This window comes from Camelus dromedarius, chromosome X (genome assembly GCF_036321535.1).
Source record: "Camelus dromedarius isolate mCamDro1 chromosome X, mCamDro1.pat, whole genome shotgun sequence".
Taxonomy (NCBI): domain Eukaryota; kingdom Metazoa; phylum Chordata; class Mammalia; order Artiodactyla; family Camelidae; genus Camelus; species Camelus dromedarius.
The window spans coordinates 50364645-50389406 of record NC_087472.1 but is presented as its reverse complement, the minus strand read 5'-3'; the positions used below and the strand labels follow the sequence as shown (position 1 = coordinate 50389406).

The following is a 24762-nucleotide window of genomic DNA, read 5'->3' as shown; positions in this document are numbered from 1 at the left end:
GGAAATGTAATCTTTATTAACCTGCTCAGGAAACAATCCATCCTCTGCCCTGGAGGGCCCTCTATCTTTCAAGGCTGTTTGCTACACAAACGTCCTTGAAAGAATAGTCCAGGACAAATGCTGTCACAAGATGTGTAGAAACACCATGAAGAATTGCACCCTGACAGTTTTAACTGCTTGGCTCTATCTGGTTCTAAACGTAAAAATTAATTTTATTGAAATACTTGTGTGTATTGAGAAAATTCAATTTCTCCTTTAGAACTTGTACTACATTCTGAAATGACCAATCTGTGTAATAAGCAGGTTATTAACATTATCACACACATTTAAAATTTTTTATAATTTAATTACAAAATTATATAATTATATAACATAATTTTATATTATATATTATATAGAATTATCTGTTATATTATCTAATGGCAGTAAGGCTAAGGATGGTATTCTTTTTTAAAAAAGAAGTCCATTCCTTAACATTTCAAGAAGAGAACACCAATAACAGCTAAGTAGGGAAATGTATGCTTAGTAAGAACTGCTTTTAGGTACAAATAAAACAATTTTTTAGATGCTGACAATACTATTAATCTTATGTTTTCAATAAATGTCAGATTTTTCTCATACCTAGGGCACTGATAAAACATAGAAAAATGTATTTCTGCTTAAATACAGCAACTTAAAAATTGCATTAATTTCTCACTTGAGAAAATTCTTAGTCTCTAAATTAAACTCCTTTACTTTTTTTTAAATTTTCTTTTGGAAAAGTAATAATTTTAGTATCTTATGTATAATCTATTCTTTTAGGGGGAGATGGAGGGATTATAATTTTACAAAATATGAAAATATCAATTGCTTAAGAGTTTAAATTTCTTATGAAAATAATCAAGTAAATATATGAAAATCATTGATTTTTGTGTCAAAGATACTAACCCCTAGTGTATATGTCCATGTATGACTTAAAAATTGTGCTGAACACTAGAATTTGACACATTGTAAAATGATTATAAATCAATAAAAAATGTTTTAAAAAAAAGATACTAACCCCTAAAATACAAAATACCTCTTTTTCCAATATATTAAGGCAGTGTTGTCTAATAGAATCTGCAATGATGGATATAATCTATAAAACTTTATATTATGCAATACAGTAGCTACTAGCCACTCAAGGCTTTTGAACATTTGAAATTGAGAGAGAGGGAAAGAATTCTGATTTTACCTAGTTTTGACTTAAAGTTGTCTTTATTGCACGGTTTGCAAACCAGACACCTTTGAATCTTTCTTTTTTAGTTTTTCATGCCACCCAGAGATTTTTTACAAAATATTTACATTGTGATTTGTAACTGCAAAAAATAAATAGAATTTCAGTCTATTCACTAAAGATCATTGATTTAACAGAGAGCCATGCTAAGAATATGTTTAATATTTGTAGAGGGTTGAAACATTGCTGCTTGATGAATTCTAACAAAGAAATTCAATATTATAGTTTGTTGCAAAGAAGCTAACAGAAATTTGTATTGCAAAAATTGTACATATAGGTCACCATAATAATAGGCAGAAGCTTCAGATTAAAATGATTTCACATTATTATTTTTCATGTAATAGTTCAATTCATACTTAGTATTTATATTGCCTTTATTGTTTTGCTTCAAACATGTTTTTAACATAAAAATTAAAACCACATAATAGTAAATATTTGAGGCTAAACAATAAAATCTAAGCAGGACATTTTGAGGCAATCAAAATGGCCATATTAGGATAGTAATACCATTTCTGGTTAGAATATTTAATATGTGTTTTATGCAAAATGTTCACTTTCATCTTCTTGGTCAGTCCCTAACCACCATTTCTTAAATTTAAATGAAACCTATTAGGAATCATTAAAATTTGTATTTGGGTTATAGGAGGGAGAGATGAGTCTTGTTCTGTCAATATTTTCAGAGGCAAAATAACAGAGCTGTTTTGGGGACAAGATTCTATCCTAGGCATCAAAAGACATAACATTTGCCTGGTAAAAATCACTAACAGCTACTTTCTAAATGAAATATTGCAATGTAAAATTGAGTACTTTTAGCTTGCAAAGTGTTTGCCATGAATTTTAATACCACGATTTATGTGTATTAGGAGTACAAAATTATGACTGAGTCTTACCTCTACAGATACAATCAGGGCAGTTCTAATTCAGCTAGAAAGTCAGTCCATAAAGAAGAATGATTGACATTTATTGGTACTTAGCTTTCTAATGTTGGTAATATGAAAAATTGATTAGAAATTGTCCAATCATCAATGATGCAGCTTTCTTTGATCTTGTGATTAGAGAAAGTTCTTGTATAACTTATATTGGCCTTATATCATGATATTTATTTATTTTAATTCTAGTTTGTACTATTACTCTATTATTAATGAAAAATTTCTCCCTAAAGAAAATTATCGTGTCTCTGGAACTCTCCTATATTTGGTGTCAGGCTGTATCCCTTTGAGTTTTAAGATATTTCTAATGACTGCTTGAAGCCATATATTATAGTGGTGAAGATTGTGGACTCTGGAGTTAGACTGCCTGGATTGAGAGTACTATCACTTACGAGCTGTGTGAACTTGGGCATATTATTTAACCTCTCTGAACCTCACTTTTCTCATGTTAAATGGGAATAATAGTTCCTACTCTTATGGTTGATGTTGGTATTAAATGAGAAAGTGCTTTGCATATTATAGTCATCCAACAATTATTGGCTGTTATTTTTAACTGTTGTTTTCTTTCTCCCTGTTCTTTTTTTCAGTTGGGTTGGACAAATGTTACTGTTAGCATACGGTTCCTCCTTTGGAGATGCAGCTGCCAATGAAGGTAAGAACTTTAAAGTCCCTTTAGTCTAAAAGCTTTTGCAGTTTAAATATTGTAAGTCAAGTATGCTTCAATTTAAAAATGCAGAAATATGATTTAAATACAAGTTCATCATTAACACATTTTTCCACACATGGCATCATCAAAAGATTATCAGACATTTAGCTATAATGCATTTCATAAATGCAAAAGAATTACTTTTGAATATATATTCAAGAATTACTGAATTGTGCCAAAAGATTTTAATCTCTAAAACAGAGATTTAGAAATGAACAAAACTATGTAACATTTTGGAGAGACTATTGATTTGTTAGATTAGGAAACAGGTATTTTTTGGTCCAGTACCTTTTATCACTTGCTTCTTTACTCACTCACTTCATAATTCAAAGCACAAACAGTTTTCTGGCCTATTCATCAGAGACTACACAATCCTAAAAATAGTGGATCACATATCTATAAGTCCTTTTGTAATTCTACACACTTTACTTTTATTCTTCTAGGTGAATAATTCTTGAAGGGTAAAAAGCAAGATTAGGTTAAACTAATTTATATAATTCCTAGGATTACTCAGTACCTCCTTAAAAAATGATAAATCACTTGATCATGTCTATTGATAGAAGAATTGTTTATCAAGTGATTTTGAGACTGAGGAAACAAATGTTCTTACTATGTAAACATTATCAAGCATTCATTGTTATTACCAGTAGTAAAAAGAAGTCTTGCATGTAAACTGATTTGGAAAACAAAGGAAAAAAGACAATAAAGCAAAGGCTTACACAGAAATATTGCATATAAAGTTTTGCTTGCATAGTCATCAAAAAGCAAGCATAAATTGGATACCAGATTCCAATATTCACTGATAAAGAGGTATCTGCACCTTTATTGCAGAATTGGAGTATGTTTCTGAGGATGAATATATAAAATAACTAGCAAATTTACTTAAAAGGAGCTATTCTTGATAGCTATTTACTGAAATATTCCACAAACATACAGCACACACTTGTGATAAAGTGCAGTCTCTACACACAACACTAACCAGTATTTCCATTGTGCAGCTCAGCTTCAGTTATCTTAAGATTGGTAGTTGATTGGATGCCTCAGAATACAGAATACACCTATATGGTTTTTTTAGTGAAATCCTGGATGTGGCAGTAGCACTAGCCACATAACCAGAATTTCCAGACTAGCTGAAAATATCAGCCATCATCATCACTGGGTGTACTGCTCTGTGCTGGAAGGGAAGGAAGAGCTAAAAGTGTTTCTCTTTTTAATTCTCATCTTCCTTCTGTTCAACTATAACATATATTGAAAACTATCACAAATGCCAATTTACAAGTGATCCTTGGATAGACTCTTCAAACCCAGAGCCCTTATCTTTTTTTACAGAATACAGACGTATAGGTGCTATCATTTACGCAAACTGTATTTTGGCCCTGACAAGAGAATTTCCTGTGATTCGGTGTAACACTTGCCACCATCCAACTACTGTAAGTACTATCATCATTTCAACATTGGTCACCCATGACCAAATGTAGAACACTCAAATTGTCAATTTAAGTTTAAAAGTGTATTTGTGTCAGAAAGCAGTTTCTGTCTGAAACTCATTAGTGTGAAATATGAATGTCATTTTCAGAAAATAGAATCGAAGAATCCATAGAGAAAAAATTTTTTAAAAAGAAGGATGACAATTCACCTGTCCCTTCATTTTGCTGCACTAGCTGGCATGATGAAGGCTAGTATTTTAGGTGGACTTTTAACAGATGTTAAAATATATTAAACATATTAAAATATTATCTATTTATTTATTTATTTACCTTTTGTTTTCTATGCCTGTATGTAGGTGTTTTGTTTTGGTTTTCTGTGTCTTTTTCTTCTTCCTCTTCTTTTTAAATGGGGCTTCTAGTTTCTTAAAGCTGCAGTTTTTAGTTTCTGTCTTTGACTAATAACTCATAGTGTGGAATTTCTAGGTGGTTACTGGAAAAGGGGAGAGAGAGAAGGGGCCTAGTGGTGTTTCTTTAGGCAGTCATTTCTTTTTCTTTTTTATTGAAGTATAATCAGTTACAATGTGTCAATCTCTGGTGTACAACATACCAGTCAAACATGTACATACATATATTCATTTTCATATTCTTTTTCATTAAAAGTTATTATAAGATATTGAATATAGTTCCCTGTGCTCCATAGTAGGATCTTATGTTGTTTATCTATTTTATATATAGACGTTAGTATCTGCAAATCTCCAAATCCCAATTTATCTGTTCCAACTCCTTTCCCCCTGGTGACCATAAGTTTGTTTTCTATGTCTGTGAGCCTCTTTGTGTTTTGTAAAGAAGTTCATTTGTGTCTTTTTTTTTTTTTAAGATTCCACATATAAGCAATATCTTGTGGTATTTTTCTTTCTCTCTCTGGCTTACTTCACTTAGAATGATGATCTCCAGGTCCATCCATGTTGCTGCAAATGGCATTATTTTATTACTTTTTATGGCTGAGTAGCATTCCATTATATAAATATACCACAGCTTCTTTATCCAGTCTTCTGTCGATGGACATTTAAGTTGTTTCCATGTTTTGGCTATTGTATATAACACTAAGCAGTCATTTCTTGTTTCAAGTTTTCCCAGTCCACTTCTCAGAGACTGGGGTTTGAATCCAGAGAACTATAGCAGCCTTTCTTTAGGACGGAGCAGTTAGTCCCCCCTTGTCTGATTTATTAGTCCCTTTTCATCATGTTTTAACAAAATCTTTTAGAATAGCTTGTATCTCTTGGCAGATGAAATTTTTTTCTTTTTTTTTCTTTCTTTCCTTCTCTGTTTTTAAATTTTTTAACATTTTTTATTGAGTTATAGTCATTTTACAATATTGTGTCAAATTCCAGTGTAGATAAAATTTTTGTCTTCTATCTGTCCCCAATTTTTTTATCCTTATGTTATTTACCAGAGAAGCTTCTGATAGTCCTAAGTGGCCCTGTCCATAGATAGAAGCCTCCCTCTCTAGGTGTCCCAATTGACCTCTGAGGTGCCTGGATCAACTTCCAGAAGAGTAGCAGTGACCTTATCAGTATTTTTGAGTCTCTAGATTTTGAACATAAGACCCTAGGCATGCTGGTATACAACAGTGCTCATAAGGTATTTTATACACTGAATCAGTTGAATGACATCCTTGGGGGTTCTTAGGTGAGGCAGGGATAAAATGTGCCCTCCCCTTTTCCTTTTTCATTATATGTGTTCCACTTGTCTCCGAGGGTGACAAATACCATTGTACCCTACTGGGTCAGGATGCAAACTGCAAGAGCAGCAAAGCACGCAGCAATGCAAGAATTTTTTGTCCAGAATGACACCTTTTTGGGGGTGCCATGTCATGGTCCCTGAGGTGAATGTCTTCACACTTACTCTGTGTGTCCCTCACAACACACAAGAACCTCTGAAGAGCATTCTCCTTCCACTCAACAGGTCAGGCTGAAATGAATAGGAAAATAACAACCCAATTTGCCCTACCACTTGTCATTGTTGCCTGGTCGACTGATGAGGCCTGTCCCACAGTACTTGGAGGGAAGTCACACCTCACTTCCTTCAGAGGAGCCTTTCATAAGCTTAGCTAATCAATATAAAGGAGTTCCTTCAGGAGCACTGTCCAAGTATCCAGGCAATTGACTAAGCTCATACCAGAACTTGGGAAGGACTCAGTTTTTGAATTCCAAATTTACACTGGGAACTCATGGCAACACCCAATAAATGGAACAGCTATCATGGCCATAACACAAGAACATGCTAGCAGGCAGAGACACTGTCCCAAGCAGTCTGGTAGTACCAGTAAGTCAAGAACTTTCTAATGGCATATCATTCCAGTCTGAGGCCAAGTCACTCTGATCACTGTGCCAATTGTCTTAATATAGGTTTTATTATTTAGGTATGATAAGGGCAAAAGATCAGGAGATGACTACCAGTGAAAAGATAGTTCTTTATACTTACAGATTCCAAGAGGAGGGGGCACCCTCGCCTTGGAAGTCCACACAAAGAAGCAGGAGGGTGGATCAGAGGGCAGAGGTGAAGGGGGAAGCTAGGCAAGAGCCCTCATTGTGGTTTCCTTGGGAAGAAACATGCTAGGAAGGGTACACAGGTTTAGGATTGGCTAATATGTGTAATTTTAGCAGGCTCTGGGGCCTAGGAGCTGTCCCTAGTTGTCTGGTACCTAGCCCTGGGTTGATTAAGGCAGATAGGTAGTGGCCCAGAGTGTGAGAGCCTGATAAAAGAGGTGGTTGAGTGTGGGCTCCAAATTGGTTGCTTTGTGTATAAAAGGCTTGCTCATGGGTGAGCTGTATACTATAGCTAGGAATTGGCTAACATTGTAAGGGGCAGTTCCTCCAGGGTCAGCAAGGCCCCATATGTCAAAGCATCAGAATACAGAAAATAGGAGACATGGTTAATGCAGTGAGTTATATATCAATTTTAAAAAAAGACTTCTCACAGCCTTTAATAGACTACTCTACATTATGAAGTTGTAAGACAGAATATATATTATTTTCCAATTACTAGCCATGGAATCTTGTGTGTGTGTGTGTGTGCGCGCGCGCGCGCATGTGTGTGTGTGTGTGTTGGAGCCATTGATGAGACTTGGGTTCTAGAAAATACACTTTGGGAAACACTAGACTAGAATAATCTGTCCCTTGAAGAAAAAAATTCTTTTGCGGATTCCTTTTATTCCTCAATGGTTTTGGAGGAATCTGAGCATGTTTATAGCATCTATTTTAGTATTGTACTAGACTTACAGATCTAGGATAGAATGTTTCAAAAACAAGACAAGGAAATTAAAAGTGTTAATATATTGCAATGACTGTATCTATTTCTGGATAGTGAAGGAGTTCATAGTCTGATTTTCAAAATTATTTAACAATTTAATCACATGTGATTTGACTATATTATGTAATATTTAGAATTTGAATTTTCTTTCAGATTGTTTCCGTGAGTCCAACCTTCCAATACAGATGTGCTCAAGACGTCTCTGATGAGTTCATCTATTTTCGTCCAATTGACGCAGAAGTTCGGGAAGAGGCCAGAAAACAAAAACATCGGAAATCAACCAGGGCCTCTCATCGACACACCAGAGAAGGTATCCATCAGAGGGACTTGGGGATTATAAGTCAGGTGGTGATGGTGACCACTCTCCTACTAACTAAACAATTAGAGAGCATTGCCCTTATAAGACCAAAAACTTCAGGGTTTCTTCACCTAGAGAAAATGTCAGTTAAATCACCAAGGGTCCCAGAATCTCAACTCTTAGAAGTTACAGGAATTGCCAGTCCAGAGGAAAGGGGGAAAGGCGCCGCAATATTTGTTGCTGGTGTGCCTGGAGATGAGGAGCTAGATGATACAGAAATTCCAATTTTGAAATGTACTGAGCTTGTACATCTGGAGTCTTTAATAAATAAATGTTCACCATCCTCAGAACACAGTTGCCCACAAACACCAAGAAATCTGTGGCTGGAATCTCCAGAAAATGCAGAGTTCCAAGGAGGTGATGATTTGGAAGTAGCAAGAAGCATGTATCCTTTTAGAGAAAGACCCATCCTCCGGCGTTCCTGGGAAGAGCTCTTAGAGGCACCACTGAACAGTGAAGGACTCCACATACTCCAAACTACTCCTACAGAAGAGAGAGAGATTGACTACCTCCAGCTGCCACCAGAGGAGGAGAATCAAGCAACCACTTCGCTGAGGGCTCACCATCTCCAAGCTTTGCAAGGACCTTTCCCACTGCATCCTCAGCATCCGAAGCTCCAGAGGCAGCGTAGTCACAGCTTGCCACGATACAGTGATGTCAGAAGCCGAAGACTAAATGCACCTGAGTTAACATTAAACCCAGAGGAGACATGGTTCTTCTTCCCAAGTGATCATACTTTGCTTCCAGGAGGTAAGATTTTTGAACTTGCTATGACTGCTTTTATAAATTACGGATAATTTTTAGGACAAATAGAATTTCATCAGTGAATTTATTTTCAAACTCACCACCTGGCAACCTATTTCTTTCAATAAAACATTAGCTTATTCTAAGAAAATTGGATACCATCCTATAATTTGAAGCTTTATATTTGGTGCTTACAGTCTGTCTTTATGTTATATAAATTCAGTCAGACGCTGGTAATAATCATGTGAAAATATATCCTTAAAATATACAGACTGTTTACAACTTCAGAAGTTTTAAATAAATATTCTCTGAAAACAACTTCCAGCTAAGTGGGTGATCTTGAGAAAATGACATTGTATCACAGTTTTGGACCCACAGAATAGAACATTTTACCCCCAGAACACCCATCACCAAGTAACTAAATAATAGAAGCTTAGATTAGAAAATGAATGGGAGAATGGACCTGATCCTGCTGGTTAGAAAAAGGGGGAGGAGGAGAGAAAGGGGGAGGGAGATGAGACTCTCTCCATTTCCTCCTGTATGAGTGCACCCTAGTGGCTAGAAAATATTGGCAAATGAATAATTAATGTTACAACCTATACCTGCTTAAAAACAATATTAATAGAAGTATTTAGAATGTATTTTATAGTGTGTTTATCATGTATTTTAAATCCTAGACTGATATTTGCTATTAACTGTAAGGTGACATTTTTGTTTTTATCATTAAAGCTATTTAAACATGTACAACAATGCCACTAGGGATATCGTAAAGAATTAGGAATTTTTTATTTAACTCATGTTAGTAGCTGGCCCGTATAATTTCCTAAGAATAGTGTCATCTATTAGAAACCTTTTGTAGAAGTAGCACCACCAAGTATCAAAGGTAGCTCAAAATAAGTATCTGGAATCTAGCCCAGACTTTGGAAATCATAATATGACCATTACATATTTTATTTCTTTTTCTATGCATATTTAGGGCTCTGAGATGTTCTTCATAAGCAACTGAAATCCAAATAAAACCCAAAGCGGGCTGAGATCACTCCATCTTTGAAATGTTCATACAATTTGCTCAACCCCAATCTCACATCCAATCCCCTCCTCAAGGTTGCTGCAAATTCTTGGGTGCTTCCATTCTCATGGCTACCTCTCTCTGATTTCATGTTACCACTGAATTCTTAATCTCATTATTTTCTCATACTACAAAAGCAATAAAATTGAATACTAAATATATGTTCCTAAAAGTCCTTCTGCCACCCACCACTGTAATTTCTCATTGGCTAACATTCTTCTGTAGTCCCCCTCCCATTACAATATTACTTTGCCTCTCTCTTCCTCTCTTTCCTCTCACTTCTATATTTTCCAGTACCCCAAATTCCTCATTGTGTGGGACTATTTAGCCAGATTTTTGTTTTTCTCTGTATATCTTTACACCTCAAACAGCTTATCAAGATATCAAGAGGTTACATACTGTGGCTATTGCCATGTAATTTTAAATCATTAAAGTGATTGGACTGGGATCAAATGTGGACATATTAGTTGGTCATTCTTATTCATAGAATCTTTTTATTGAAATGAAAGTCAATCTTCAATCATTTAAAAATAACTTTTGATTTTGTGTTTTAGAAAATGCAAAGGAAAGTGACAGCATTGAAGAGGCTTGGCAGAAGACCATTTTGTCAGCTTCGGGTGAACATCCTCCTATCAATCCAAGTTTTGAGAAGTCTTCTGCAATGAGGGATAAAATTGGAATTCCTGGAGATAATACTAGACTTCCCAGGGGCAATGTTAGAGTTTCCAGGAATAATGTCATCATCCCCCAGATTAATGTTGGAGTTCCCATGGGTAATGTTGGGGTTTCCATGAATAATGCTAGGATTCCCATGGATAATACTGCAGTTACTTTGGATAATTCTAGAGTTCCCAGGGGCAGTGGTGGTGTTCCCATGGGTAACCTTGAAGTTCCTAGAGGCAATTATGGACTTCCCAGGGGCAGTGGTGTTGGAATTCCCATGGGTAGTGTTGAAACTCTCAGGAATAATGCTGGAACATCCAGACGTATTGTAGCTTATCCACTTACTGAGCTCTCAAAGATAGGTGAACACCGGGTATAAAAACTGACACTTTACAAAGCAGTCCTGATATTTAAAGGAATACACCAAGACACTAAACATCAAAATGGCAGTATCAAATATTACAATCTAAAATAGGAAATGAAAAATCTAAATTTGAAATGTATAAGTGAACATACAAATATATTTATTATGGATGTCTTTTATCAGAATTTTTGGAACTAGATTGGAGTCTACTTACTAGTTTATTCTGAGTGACAACCCTTTATTAACCTGTGGAATAATCTAGTTGGAGGGGATGAGTTGTGGAGGAGTAAGACATTTACTTCATCAAGCCTAGATTTCTATTTAATAAAGAGATACAATGTCTTTGTCTATCACTAAACAAAGTAACAACTAATCTCCAAATGATATTGTACATCTCATAGTTACCAAAACGTCAGGTTTTCTTGGATATTTTGATGAGCAAATGAAAGTGATCTCATAGTTATCAAGTTTTCTGGATGAGTCCAGCTTAATGTCCAAGAAATTTATTTACTAAAAGTTAGGGAACCAGAAAATTCAGCAGAAGATTTCTGAATGCAATGCTTTTCTGAGATGTCTAGATAGGACCTATGAAGAAAGCCCACTAACAAGAGTATTTAAACATACATATTTATTTCTTGTGACACATATCTGACAAAATTGTAAATATTTACTGGAAGCCTTAAAAATACAAGGAGACAAACTGTAGAACTGTAAATAGAATACATGGTTGTGATGTAAATACTATGGTAAGACAACACTAACAGCACCACAGGATGCCTAAAATATTGCATGCTAGAACAATATTTTTCTTTAAGAAATTAATTTTGTTTATTTGTCCCAACTACTAAATTAGTTTGACATTAAAATGCAGGATAGAAGGGACAATTATTGAAATATTTTACTAAATTACTGAATAAGATGCCTTTTTCAGAAAAAAAAAAAGAGGACCAATTTTAATTGTTCCAGATGGTTAGTATAGTATTCAAATCACACAACCGTAGTTATCTATAAAATTGGGTTTTCAAAAACATTTATTTCACACATCTCTGAAGATAGACAAGGTAATAAGGCTCACTCCATAAACTACATGGGAATCTCATTACTTTCTGTTCATACATAACATAAATTGTATCCAAAGTTTTAGGGCATATGGGCCAGCACTCAATTTGTATATTTAAATTTTCAAATTTCCTGAATAATGGTAGCTGTTGTTTTTACAAAACTAAGGGCAATTTAAATTATGGGTACCACCTAACCCCGTATTGTGTGCCTTACCACATAGTGCAAGGGGTGGTAGTCTGTGTTATGAGGGAAAACTCTTGCCTGTTCACAGGTTTTATTTGGCATTTGAGGAAGGAGGTAAAGAGGCTGGCTAGCCTCCCTCTTTCACTCTCTGCCGGTTCAGTTGGGTTACTGAACCACGGCCTTGGCCTCAGAAGGAAAGGAAAAGTAGTGAGATTTCTTTCTCCTACTTCTTCCAGCCCAGAAACTGGAGTACAATTTCAGACTGGAGTAACCTGAATCTTGTATGGGGTGGCCAAACCACAGAAGTAATGGAAGCATACAAGCTGCCATACTTCAGTTACTGCCAACCCCTGACAGAAAAAAACAAACTGACAGTTCACCTTGTTTAACTGATAGTTTACTCTATATGCTCTCTTGTAACACTGACTTTGTGAAACAGAACTATTGCATTTCGACCTTCAAAGGGAACCCACCTTGCAAGTGCAAAAAGAGTAAGGTGGAAAATTTTGAGATGAAGTACTAAGAACTAACATTTACCAAACAGCAAGTGAAAAGAAAGACAGCAAACACAATTATATTCAACTGTGTATAACACTGATACACAACTAAAGATGGTGACTAAAACAAAGCAAAACACCACCATACCACCATCAAGAATAAAATAAAAAATACCTGCTATGTGAGTGTTAGTCTTCTTGCTTATGACCCATATAATTTTGGATATTGTGTTTAGTGTCTTAACATTTAAATATAAAAAGTATATATGTAAAATGGCCAGCTGCTTCTTCTTTGTAAAATTTTAAAAATTGAATAAAACTAAATTAGGATGGATTAAGAAAATAATCATCAATCTTGTAAAGAAAGTTACTTGTATTGGTTTTATTCTGTTAAATATTGTTCAGAAATAAGAAATGCAAAAGTTTCAGTGGCACATTGTTATCTATCTTCAAAGATTGTGCCTTGTCTTAAGGTTGTATATATCAAATAAATCATATAAAGTCATTCATTAATCATCATAATGCTACAGAAAAGAGAGTAAAAAGCATGCAATATATTGAATAAGAAAACTTCACCACAAATTTCACAAAAACTGGACTTGAAGTTTTCAGGGAAAAAAAGGTAAAATTGCAAATCTAAATGCATAGTGTTGAAGAAGGAAAATGATAAGCCATTTCTAACCCTCTTGCACTTGCCAAATGAGAGACAGATTAAATTTACATATATAATTCTATATTTTAATATATCTCCTGTAAAATAAGAACAAAATTACTTGTTAAAATCGATGACGGCATAAAATGAGAGAAAGAACTCTAAAATTTTCCTGCATATTATAGTGTACAAGAAAGAACAGTTGATTAAAAAATATAATATATAGTTTAACAATCTTAATTAGCCATATAATTTCCTCTCAAGTTTCTAGAAAAGTGTGAAGTGTGCTCTTCTCAGTGTGAGTAGGAGATTAATTTTTCTAACTTTACAGATTTTTTTTACATCCAATCCCCTAATTAGAGAATTATATCAAATTGATTTTCATTCTTAAACTGCATAATGTGCATTCAGACAAGTTTAAATGATTTTTAATTCACAAATGTTACTTAGCAATTCTGATTTGAAAAATCCCAAAGTTTCATTTATCTCTGCTTAAATCTTTAAAAATTAACCAAATGAAAAGATATTTTAAACAGTTAATAGGATGGAGCAAAGAGAAAATTATCACAAAAACACCCCTCTAAGAATGAACGAATGTATGGTATTCAAATCACATAACTGTCACTTTCATTTCAATTAACATGGTGTTAGAAAAATATTTTCAAAGCACTTAATTGAATTCAAAATATCTTTGAAGGATTCTGAGTACAGAAACCATTCAATCATAATCGGTACCTTAGACCAAAGGGACTTCAACAGTTTCTAAAATGTCTCTTTTTTATAAATCTTTGGAATGATCCATTATTAAAAGTTTTAATATCCTTAATTTACTCTTTACTGGATAGTAACAATAAATTTAAAAATCATATAAAGTAAAACTGTTCATTTTTATATTGATTTGACCTTTTTTCATTATTTAAACTTGAAGTTTACCAAAGGTGAGACATAGTATATAAGAAAATTACTGCTGTCCAACTAACAAAGCACTGTGATCACTTTGGGTGAAAAAATGAGCTGCCTGAGAAATAAAATAACTTTTGTATTAAGAACAATCTAAGAAAACTGAATTTCGACTAACAATTAAAAATCATCTTGAATTCTAAATTGAAGCCAAATTGTGTCCACAATTAAAAAGTAAAATGAAAACTTGAGGTTTTGTATATGTAGTGAAACTTTATTTCAGAAAACCACAGTATCAAGAGCCATTATAATATTAAAACATGCAACTATAGAAAAAAAATTAACCAAAAGAAATCCATGCAAGGGAATTGTTTTTGATGATTAATATAATAGTAAATGAATGTACAATGGTATCTCTAGTTAAGAATGAAGCATATATAGACAGTATGCATTATTTTTTCTAAACTCCATTAACTAGTAAGACAACTTCATTAATTGCATGTGATATTTCTATCTAGTGATTATATTTTAAGTGTCTTAAAAGTGAAAACTCAAAATATAGCAAAATGCTTTTAATAGGTCATCAGGTGTAAAGTACATGTGCCTTTTACATATTTCAAGAGTAGAGATCCTCACTGAAGTGAGTGACAATCTAGTAGAAAGTGAGAGAAAGAAAGAAGAGAAAAACAAAAAATTAGAATAAAACTGTAGCTTTTTAAGTAATTGATGTTTTCTTAAAATATTATTTTAAAGGTAATTTTTTTCTCTTTTGAAAGTTATTTTTGTATTAACATGGACAAATAAACCTTAAAATAATTCAACTTTATCATTTATATCTTTAAATTTTATACTACCTCCTAGTCCCCTAATTCTCACTCCTTATACCTGTTCCTCATTCCAAACCTTATTCAAGTCCATTCTTCACCTTATCCCATCCCCCCTTTACCCCATCCTTGACCTCTTCTCCATACCCATAATACCTTAATCCCACTTCATCCCTCCCTTGCCCTTACTGGATCCTACCTCATTCTGGATATCTTATCCTCTTATCCTCATCCCAATCCCCACTTTTTTTCTTCCCATCCCATTCTAAATTCACATCCTATCCCTGATCTCCACCCCATTATGCACAGCACCCCATTCACTATCATCATCCTTTCCCTCAGCCTATTCCTGAGCCCCAATCCAATCCTAACTCCACCTTTTGATCTCACCCATCCCAAGCTTCACCCCCATCTTGGACCTCTCAGCTTCATCCTAACACTAATCTTAAACTCTCCTTCAATCTTGAACGTCAGAGAAAAGGATAGAATAAAGACTAGTGTAAGGACCATGAATGAATTAAAGATGTTTATTTCATGCCTTTACTGATTTATTAAAATAAAACCCCAAAGTTGGATTTTTTTTTCCAGATTATGTCAAGATATCCCAAATTATGATATCAAAGCAGCTAAGTCAAAGTGCAAAGGTCTGAACACCATGTACCCCCTAAAGTCATCCTTAATAGGGAAAATAGACTAACTTATGCAAGGCTTTCAAAGATTATAAAAACATATAAACGTCATTTCAAACCCTTTTCTGTTTTGTTTTTAAATTTTAATTTTTAAATGACTTCCAAAAGATTTGAATGGTTTTATCTTCTTTCGTATTATTATAAGATACCTGCCACCTAAAGAAATACTCACTTTAGGCTCTTCAAGTAAATGAAAAGATATACATCACCAATTTCTTAATATTAATTGTAAAATAAGTTGATGAAAAAAGATAAAATATGCACTTTGTGAATTTACCTAGAGTGTATTTTTGCTATTGAAAAGTAATATTTTGAAAGTTTATTTTTAAAATGGACACACCTCTAATGAATTTCATTATCTTATACAACTAGTATCCATTTAGAAACCAATTTCTCTATTCTTATACATAAATTATAATAAAAAGATCATCTTCAAAATAAAATTCACTTTAAAAATGCAGAGACATTCAAAACTAGTTAGTATATAATACTAAACAGTGTTAGAACTATCAACAATTAATATTACCAATTTGTTCCCCAGAGCCCAAGAATCTTGAAGATATTAACTAATTTTCATAATTCCTACAGAAGTACATCTAGTCATTTGAAAATAAATACACATAAATTTGGTAATTTTAAAGTTGCAGAATTATAATGACCAAAGTTTATTCCTTAAAACTATCATTTCAGTACTGTGTAATAAGAGTTAATGCTAATACATGTGCAGTACTTGAAGAAATTCAACAGTCTATGAAGAAGAAAAATTAATTTTAAGAAAAAGTATTATTGATTTTAAAATACCCTTTATTGTCAAAATTTGGTAATAACACCTCCATACATTACACCTTCTCAAAACTTTAACCCATCAAGCTCTCAAACCAAGTGTTTCAGTTTGTTGTGACTATGTCCAGTACATTCAAGTAGGTAACTTCATATTTCTCTTTTGCTATATTTATCACCAGTGATTAGAGAACAACTCTGTCTTAACTTGGGGGGAAAAACAGCTCCAACAAAATCAGTGAGAGCTGGTGCAATGCTAATGATTTTAGCATTCATTATGAATTAAAATTTTCCACCTTTTGAAAATGAAGCACTTGACTTGGTTTTATTTTCAAAGAAAGGGAAGACAGTAAAGTACACTGGTATCATGAAATATTTTCCATTTTACACTAATGCTGTATCACATTTTTCAAAATGTATATTGTCATTAACTGCTGACCATTGTTGAATTCTATCTCATTTATTAAGTATTTATTGTGATATGTTCAAATAGTGTACCGTTAAAGGTGATATTTTAACATATATGTGACATGTGTATCTTGGCCTGTATTGTATCTTTAAAAAAGTGTGGTGTAGGTTGATATGATGCATTTATTTATTCAGGGGTTGAATTATCACAGCACTAGACTTTAGAACTGCTGGTGCTCCGTATTTGAGATTATCCTAAGCTTGCAAAGCTCTCAACAAATATTTTAATATCTTACTAATTTAAGATTCTAATAAAGAATATTACAGAGGGGCTATGATCATTAAAAAACTAAACCACCAAATTAATCTTATTTCTGGAGCAAAATGCATCAGACATTCAGTAGGACTTTTTTCAAAAACAGACAAAACCAAAATTATTTTTGTACTTGCTGATTCAGCTGCTGTTTCTAGTCCATGGTCTTTTGTCCATGAGTAGTGCCAATGTAGACATTTTCATTTTTGGATCTTTCTCTGTGAGTGTATATGTGTAGGTTTGCGTGTGCAAACAAGTGTGACAGAGAAACGAGGACATTTTGGGGAAAATGTGTAAATCATTATTTGCATTTAGGTTTAATCATTGGCAGTTTTGACACCACAATGCACATTTTCTTAACCACTCTAAAATTATTATTTTATATTTTTCTAGAAAATAATTATCCCAAAATTGACTATTCAACCTCTAATACCACTTCATCTACATCCATAATATAAATTTGTGGTTCTTAATCTTTGACCTGATTAAGTTGGCAAGCCAGGGAATAGATATTTCAAATGTTGACTTTGGTGTCCTAATGAATTCTGAATAAAAGTAGAAGGTACAGCTAACCTCCAGACTTATATATTGAAAATTGCGATGGGTTCTATGTGTTTCACGTGTTTCGTTTATACACAAAATCTCATGAAAAGTTCAATTTTTCTTTTTTCAGAAAGTGAACTCCTCACTCAAATACAAACTTGATTAGAAACCTTTTAAATTAGAACACTAAAAATGTTTGATGCTACAGAAATAGAAATTAATTACTTCCCTCTTGTATCTTTAAAACTAAATTTCAACTCCTGAATAATATTGCTTCTCCTAAATTTTTCAATTTTGTATTTGTACCATGTTGAGACTTATACTCTAGTAACATTATGTAAACTTGGTGTTGTTTCTCTTCAAGTGAATTGTGATACTAATTGTAATTGATGCCATTTTTCCTATCATATTTCTGCCAGATTACCTTATTAATATTTGTGTCTAGTAAAACTTGATGGTAAAAGTCACTGTTATCCTCATTAGGCATATATTTTCCGATACATTACATTGATGTGTAAGGTGCACTGCAAAAATGTTAAATTTTTGTTTCTAACACGTCAATTTGCAAAAAATATACATATTTGGCACAATAGTGAAAGGAACCTATTTCTTTCTGAATCCAAATTTGTCTTCTGCTTTACAAACTTCATTTGTAAATTAAGATTTCAATAAATGGTGTCATCTGCATTCAAATGTTGTCTTCTTTTAAATTTTCTTTTAGAAACACTTTGCTTAGTGTTGCAAACATCCCTAATTCAAGTATGTTTAAGGCAAGCAAATAATGAGTGTTAACTCTTTGAGTGCTTGAAAGCATAAGCCATAACCCCACCTTCCCAACAGCCCAGTCATTTAAAACATGGTCAAGCAAGTTTTATGATACTACTTTAAATCTTGAGGACTTGACTGTTCAACCTAGTTGTATGTGAACAAAGCCTTATAACCTCATGAATTCTGAGAAACATAAACTTCCATCACATCCCAGGATTCTGTCATGCATGGGTCTCCAGCTATAACTTTGCTAAAGGTCTCTCTTCCCATTTCACCAAACTTGAAATAATCCCATTGGTGCTTTCTGCGTGTAAATGGGCTGCCTTCCTCTTTGGGGCAACTCCAAGCACTTCAGAGTCCCACTGTGTTTAACAAAACTCTAGAAGAGCACTATTTATCCCTTTCCAGTAAACGGGTGTTGAGCAAATATTGATATTTTTAATGAATATATTTAAAAGTTAAACTATATGTGTATATACTAATATGTATTAAAGTTTATTCCAACCATATTGTGTTCATGAGACAGAAAATGATGAATAAGAGCAAATCAAAATAGCTATTGTTCTTACCTAAGTTCCAATTCTAATCCAAGAGTTTGAGTTATCTTTATGATTTAAAAAGTTAAACATTTTGTATGGGATAAAATTATTCCAACCAATGAATGAATGAACAACAGTATCTTGATGGCAATGTTTCATTGAGAAGGAGAAAATTAATGAAGAGAACTTATGAAAAGAGAGCTATGGCATTTATTCGTTTTATTCAACATACAATTGAGCACCAAACATGAGGCAGGTACTGTACCAGGCACTAGGGAATATAATGATGAGAAAAAGAAACCCATTCATAGATTCCTAGAGCTTACAATATAGTTGAATAAACAGTGTAAATGATTAAGATGGTCATGAAAGGCCATTTTGATAGTAACTGGTAATCACTTTGCTCCATTTCTTATAAGAAATAACATTACAACTAAGTATGAATAAACTCTGCAGACAGACAAAAAGGTCTGCTTAGGTTCTTGTTGTGTAATCATAATGTAAAATAGCTTTGGACAAATATTGAGTAGTCTCTATTACTACAAGAATTTTGGAAGAATATTCTCCCTCTAAAATATAGCAAAATCCTAAGGTATGGCATCTAATAACAACACAACTCCAGCAAAGAACTCAAGTCACATTTGTTGCTTCTCTCTAACTTGTTGATAAGACAGTTTTCTTGATTGCAGTTGACTCTCGGATTTGATGTGCATCAAAATCTCCAGGAGAACTAGCTAAAAGACAAATTTAATTTGGGGGGTGGACAGCAATAGCTCAGTGGGGGAGCACATGCTTAACAGGCAGGAGGTCCTGGGTTCAATCCCCAATACTTCCATTAAAAAATAAATAAAAAGATTTTTTAAAAGACAAATTCTGAAGCCAGATCTTGATACTAAATGAGAATCTCTAGGGATGGGGTACAAGAATCTATATATTTTTGTTTATTTTGAAACAATCACATACTTAGAAAAAATAGTATAAGTATAGTAAAGAACATTTTTATTTCTGGACCATTTAAGAGTAAGTTGCAAACATGATGCACCACCACTTCCGACTAATTTAGTGTTTCCTATAATCAAGGACATTCACCTATAATCACAATACAACCATCAAAATCAGGGAATTACTGGGGCCTATTCAAGTTTCTCCAAATGTCCCAATAATGTCCTTTATGACAGAGGATCAAGTTTACAATCACATGTTGCATTTAGATGCCAGAATACTTTAGTCTTCTTCAACCTGGATTAGTTACTTAGTCTTTTCTTTAGTTTCAAGACTTTGACTCTTTTGAAGATTATAAGAGTTTTTTTTTTAATGTCTTTAAATGTGAGTTCATTTTTCCTCATAATTAGATTCAGGCCATGCATCTTCAGCAGGTATATCACAAGATGTTGTATACATCTCATTGCATCCTATCAGATGACACACAAATTTGATTTGCCTCATTTAAGTATTGTTCCTCATCAAACTTTTTTCCAGTTACATATTTACATCTGTAAGGATAGTTTCTGATTTTAATAAATGATTTATAATCCATTATTATCATTATTTATTGTTATGACAAAATATCCTTCATTTAGTCAGTGAGATCCCCTTAAGAGTTGATTTCTTATCTTTTCAGCATTTCTCCATCATTCTTTTGTACTTCCTAGATCTCTGGTTTAAGATGTTCCAGGATTCTTTAGAATTTTTTTCTGCCCCAAGCCTAGAATCAGCCATTTCTCCAAGGAACTCCTATTCTTTTTGGAGATCGGTATTTAGAGGCCAAGATCTAGGTGTTAAGTGAGCTCATTAATATAAGGGTGTGGCTGCTTTTAGTATAGCAAGCTAAGGAATAGATATTAGATAGACAGGTAGATACATACATACATACATATGCAAACATTTATTTCTATACCTATCAACACATATTGAAAACCATGAATTCTTATTAATACCTCCAATTCCAATTCAAAACCATTAGAATGAACAGTTTTCATTCTAATTTTCCCCCTTTCCACATTTGTAATGTCCTCTGACAGTGAGAAACCTGGCTTAAATTATACTTAATATACTTATTTACTTGATTAAGTAACCAATATCCCATTTATACATCCACATCCTTCACCCTTGCAGATACTGTCTTCTTCCTGTTCCCACTCTGAGTACCCATTCTGAGCCAAACATAACCCTCCTTCACCCATATGGATGACTTCCTCATCCTACTCGAGCTCTGACTTCCTGTGCCAGGCCTCTCTTCTGTAGAGATGCTTTCATCCCTTTTTCTGAGGGTCTGAATGAATACCTGTATCAGGCTGTTTTCCATGTGGATACCTTCTTCATCCTACTTGGGCTGACACATCTCACCAAACTGCCCTTCAGCAAGGATGCTCTTCTTACTCAGCTTGGTCTTACTCCTTTGCCAGGCAATTTTAATGTAGGGATGCCTTCTTTACCCTGATTTGGTTGTGACACTCCACAGCAGGCTACTCCTCTGAGAGGATGTGCTCTTCGCTGTGCTTAGGTTCTAACTCCCCACACTGGGCCACTATTCCTCCTATGGACATCCTCCTCTTTATGCTTGGCCCACAACACCTTGCTGTGGATCATTAGCCCCCTATCATTGACATCATGGATGTCTAGCTTACTTTGTTTTCCCCACTCAATGGCTTTAGGACTGAATTGCTCAGGAATAAATGGAAAGGAAGGGGCAGGAAAGAAAGATGTATTTGTCTGGGTCCTCTGAGAATTAGATGCCAAGATATGGATAAACATACAATGATTTTATTAGAGGACACACTTGTAAGAGAAAATAGGAAGAGAACTGGGAAAGACTGGGAGAACCATCAGGCCTCAAGTTAAAAAGAAAGGGAAAGAAAGTTGGGTGGATGCATTCTAGACCACCTTGCAGTCTAAGGAAGTTTAATCAAGACCGTTGTGAAGTCCACAAGCCCAAATCATCTGTCAGAGGGATCCTATGTGTCTTAAGAATGTGCCTGCCTTAATTTCCCTGCTACGTTCAGTCACATGTCAAGAGTAGTCTATGGGAGGCATGGTCTCAGTCCAAATGTAACAGTGGATTTTAGAGTGCTGCAGCTGGGGCCCTTGGTCAACTATACTTTCTGTAGTTGGAGATCTGAAAGGGGAATGTTTCAAGGCCTCCACAGAAGGAGAGTGAGGGATGGAAGAAAAGAGAGGGGAAGTGTACCCAACAGAGCATCTGGAGGTCATTGTGCTTTTTGTTGAATATTATGAAAAATAGCAGAGGGAAAAAATTAAGCATCACAAAATTCTCTTAACTTCCCTTGTGTGTTGAAAGAAGACTTCCATTATTCTAATTTAGCGTGGAAAATCGAATTTAAATTCATAGAAAATCAATGTTCAGCAGAAACAGATACTGAATACAGAACAACATAATGTAGTATAAAATGTACTGAACAAAGATCCAGGAGGCATATTTTTGAGCCAATTCTGTCACCCCAAAAGCTGTGTGGCCTTAATAAAGTCACTCTGCTACTCAGTTTACCCACCCCCAAGCACTTCCACAGTCCAGAGTTTCACATTAAGACACTTCAAGGGGGAGGGTATATCTCAAGTGGCAGAGTGCATGCTTAGCATACACAAGGTCCTGGGTTCAATCCCCAGTACCTCCTCTAAAAAAATAAACAAATAAGTAAACCTAATTACCTCCTCCCCACAAAAATTAAATTTAAAAAAAGACACGCCAGAAAGAATTGCTTAGAGCTTATTTCCTCAAAAAAGCAATATAAGCATTTTAAGAATTTAGGACTTCAATCTAACATATTCTACTCTTTGCCTGTCTAACACAAAACACCCTAATTTTTAGAGATGCACATCCAGAGAGATCTGTAATGTTTTCTGAATACATTCCCAAAAGAACTAATCATTTTTCTAATGAGGAACAAACCAAATTCACATCTAACTATTGCACCCAAATGTCAACAGTGAGACTACTTCTAACACTGCTTGCCATACTCATATAGTCCATGATCTTCAGGTGATACAATTTATTGTACTCATTTATACTCCAGTTTTACCAGGATTTTATCCAGTTGTTGTTTATCCCAATTCTACATTCTAAATAGTAAATAAAACCACCACCAATACACAGTACATATATGACAGTAAAGTAAATCCTTAACCACCTAGCCAAGTGGTTAGCCATCTAACCCAAATTAGTTTAAACCCCGACTTCAGACAATGCTTCATTCCAGGACTGGTGAACTATAAGATGTACAGTTCAAAGTTCTACCTACTATAAGAATATCCCTCCTTCATTACCATTCAAGACCACTTCTTGAAAGGCTGTAACACTGCAACACTCCATTTCCAGCAGGTGCCAGCATATCAGAAAGAGCCATCTGTAAACCAAGAAAGAGTCTTTTCATTGTGAGTCAATTGGTTATAAGGAAGTCCTTATTAAGCTATAGATGTTATATGAAAAAGAAGGCATAACAACACAATAGGCTTATACTCACTGGAATTAATGTAAATCTAGTACCTTACACAACTGATAAAGGACTGTTATCAAAAATATACAAAGAACTCTTGACATGCAACAATAGGACAATGAACAACCTGATTTAAAAATGAGCAAAAGACCTGAACAGATGCTTCACCAAAGAAAATATACAGGGGCAATGAGGCATATGAAAAGACACTCAGCATCAAGTGTCATTAAGGGAACTTCAAATTAAAACAACAATGGAATATCACTGCACACCTATTAGAAGAGCCAAAATTTAAAACATTGATAACACCAAATGCTGGCAAGGATGTGAAGCAACAGGAACTCTCATTCATCAAAGGTAGGAATACAAAATAGTACAGCCATTTTGGAAGACAGTTTGCCATTGTATAACAAAACTAAACACTTATCCTTCAATCAATCACAGTCCTTGGTATTTATCCAAAGGAATTAAAAACTTAATGTCCATGCAAAAACCTGCATGCAGATGTTTATAGCAGCTTTATTCATAATTGACAAATCTTGGAAGTAACTAGGATGTCCCTCAGTAGGTGAATGGATAAAGAGTGGTACCTGGAGTGGTAATGGAATATTGTTTAGCACTCAAAAAAACGAGTTGTCAGGCTTAAAAAAAAAAAAAGGATAAACCTTAAATTACTAAGTGAAAGAAGCCAATCTGAAAAAGCTTCATACTGTATGATTCCAACTTATATGGCATTCTGGAAAAAGCAAAACAATGGAGACAGTAAAAAGATCAGTGCTTGCCAGGGTTTTTTGGTTTTTTTTTTTTAAGAGGGGGTTGGGGAGGATAAATAGATCAAGCACAGAGGATTTTTAGGGCAGTGGAACTATTCTCTGATACTATAGTGGCAGCTATATGTTATCATACATTCATCTAAATTTATACAATGTACAACACTACGAGTTAACTGTGTGTATACTATGGACTTTGGGTGACAATCACATGTCAATATAGGTTCATTGATTGTAATAAATGTATCATTCTGGTGAAGAATGCTGACCGTCAGGGAGATTTGTTGGGGCATAAAGAGTATGTGGGAATTCTCAGCACTTCTCACTTGATTTGACAGTGAACCTAAAACTGCTTTTAAAAGTAAAGTCTATTTTTAAAATCTCATTTAGTATCTCAACTTTGCCCTTTCTCTCTCTGAGATAGCGTTATGTTTCTACTGACATATTACTATCCCTCATCTTGGTGAGCAATAAACTCAGCTTTGTTTTATCAACTGGTTGTTTTGTCAATATTTTGAGGAGTTAGCATTGCTACAGCTTTAGAGGTCTCACTGAG

The 24762-nt window shown here is 34.2% G+C and overlaps 1 protein-coding gene across 1 annotated transcript in view; it reads left to right on the top strand.

Annotated features, from left to right (window-relative positions):
* Window positions 1-18365, top strand: part of LOC105091816 (connector enhancer of kinase suppressor of ras 2) — a 47036-nt gene extending 28671 nt beyond the window's left edge. Inside the window, exons 4-8 of the mRNA XM_031445993.2 lie at window positions 2772-2836; window positions 4220-4320; window positions 7783-7939; window positions 8276-8737; window positions 10355-18365. Coding sequence (XP_031301853.1) covers window positions 2772-2836; window positions 4220-4320; window positions 7783-7939; window positions 8276-8737; window positions 10355-10842 — 1273 coding nt within the window. The 3' untranslated portion in view covers window positions 10843-18365. The remainder of the gene's footprint in view (window positions 1-2771; window positions 2837-4219; window positions 4321-7782; window positions 7940-8275; window positions 8738-10354) is intronic.
* The last annotated feature ends 6397 nt before the right edge of the window (window positions 18366-24762 follow it).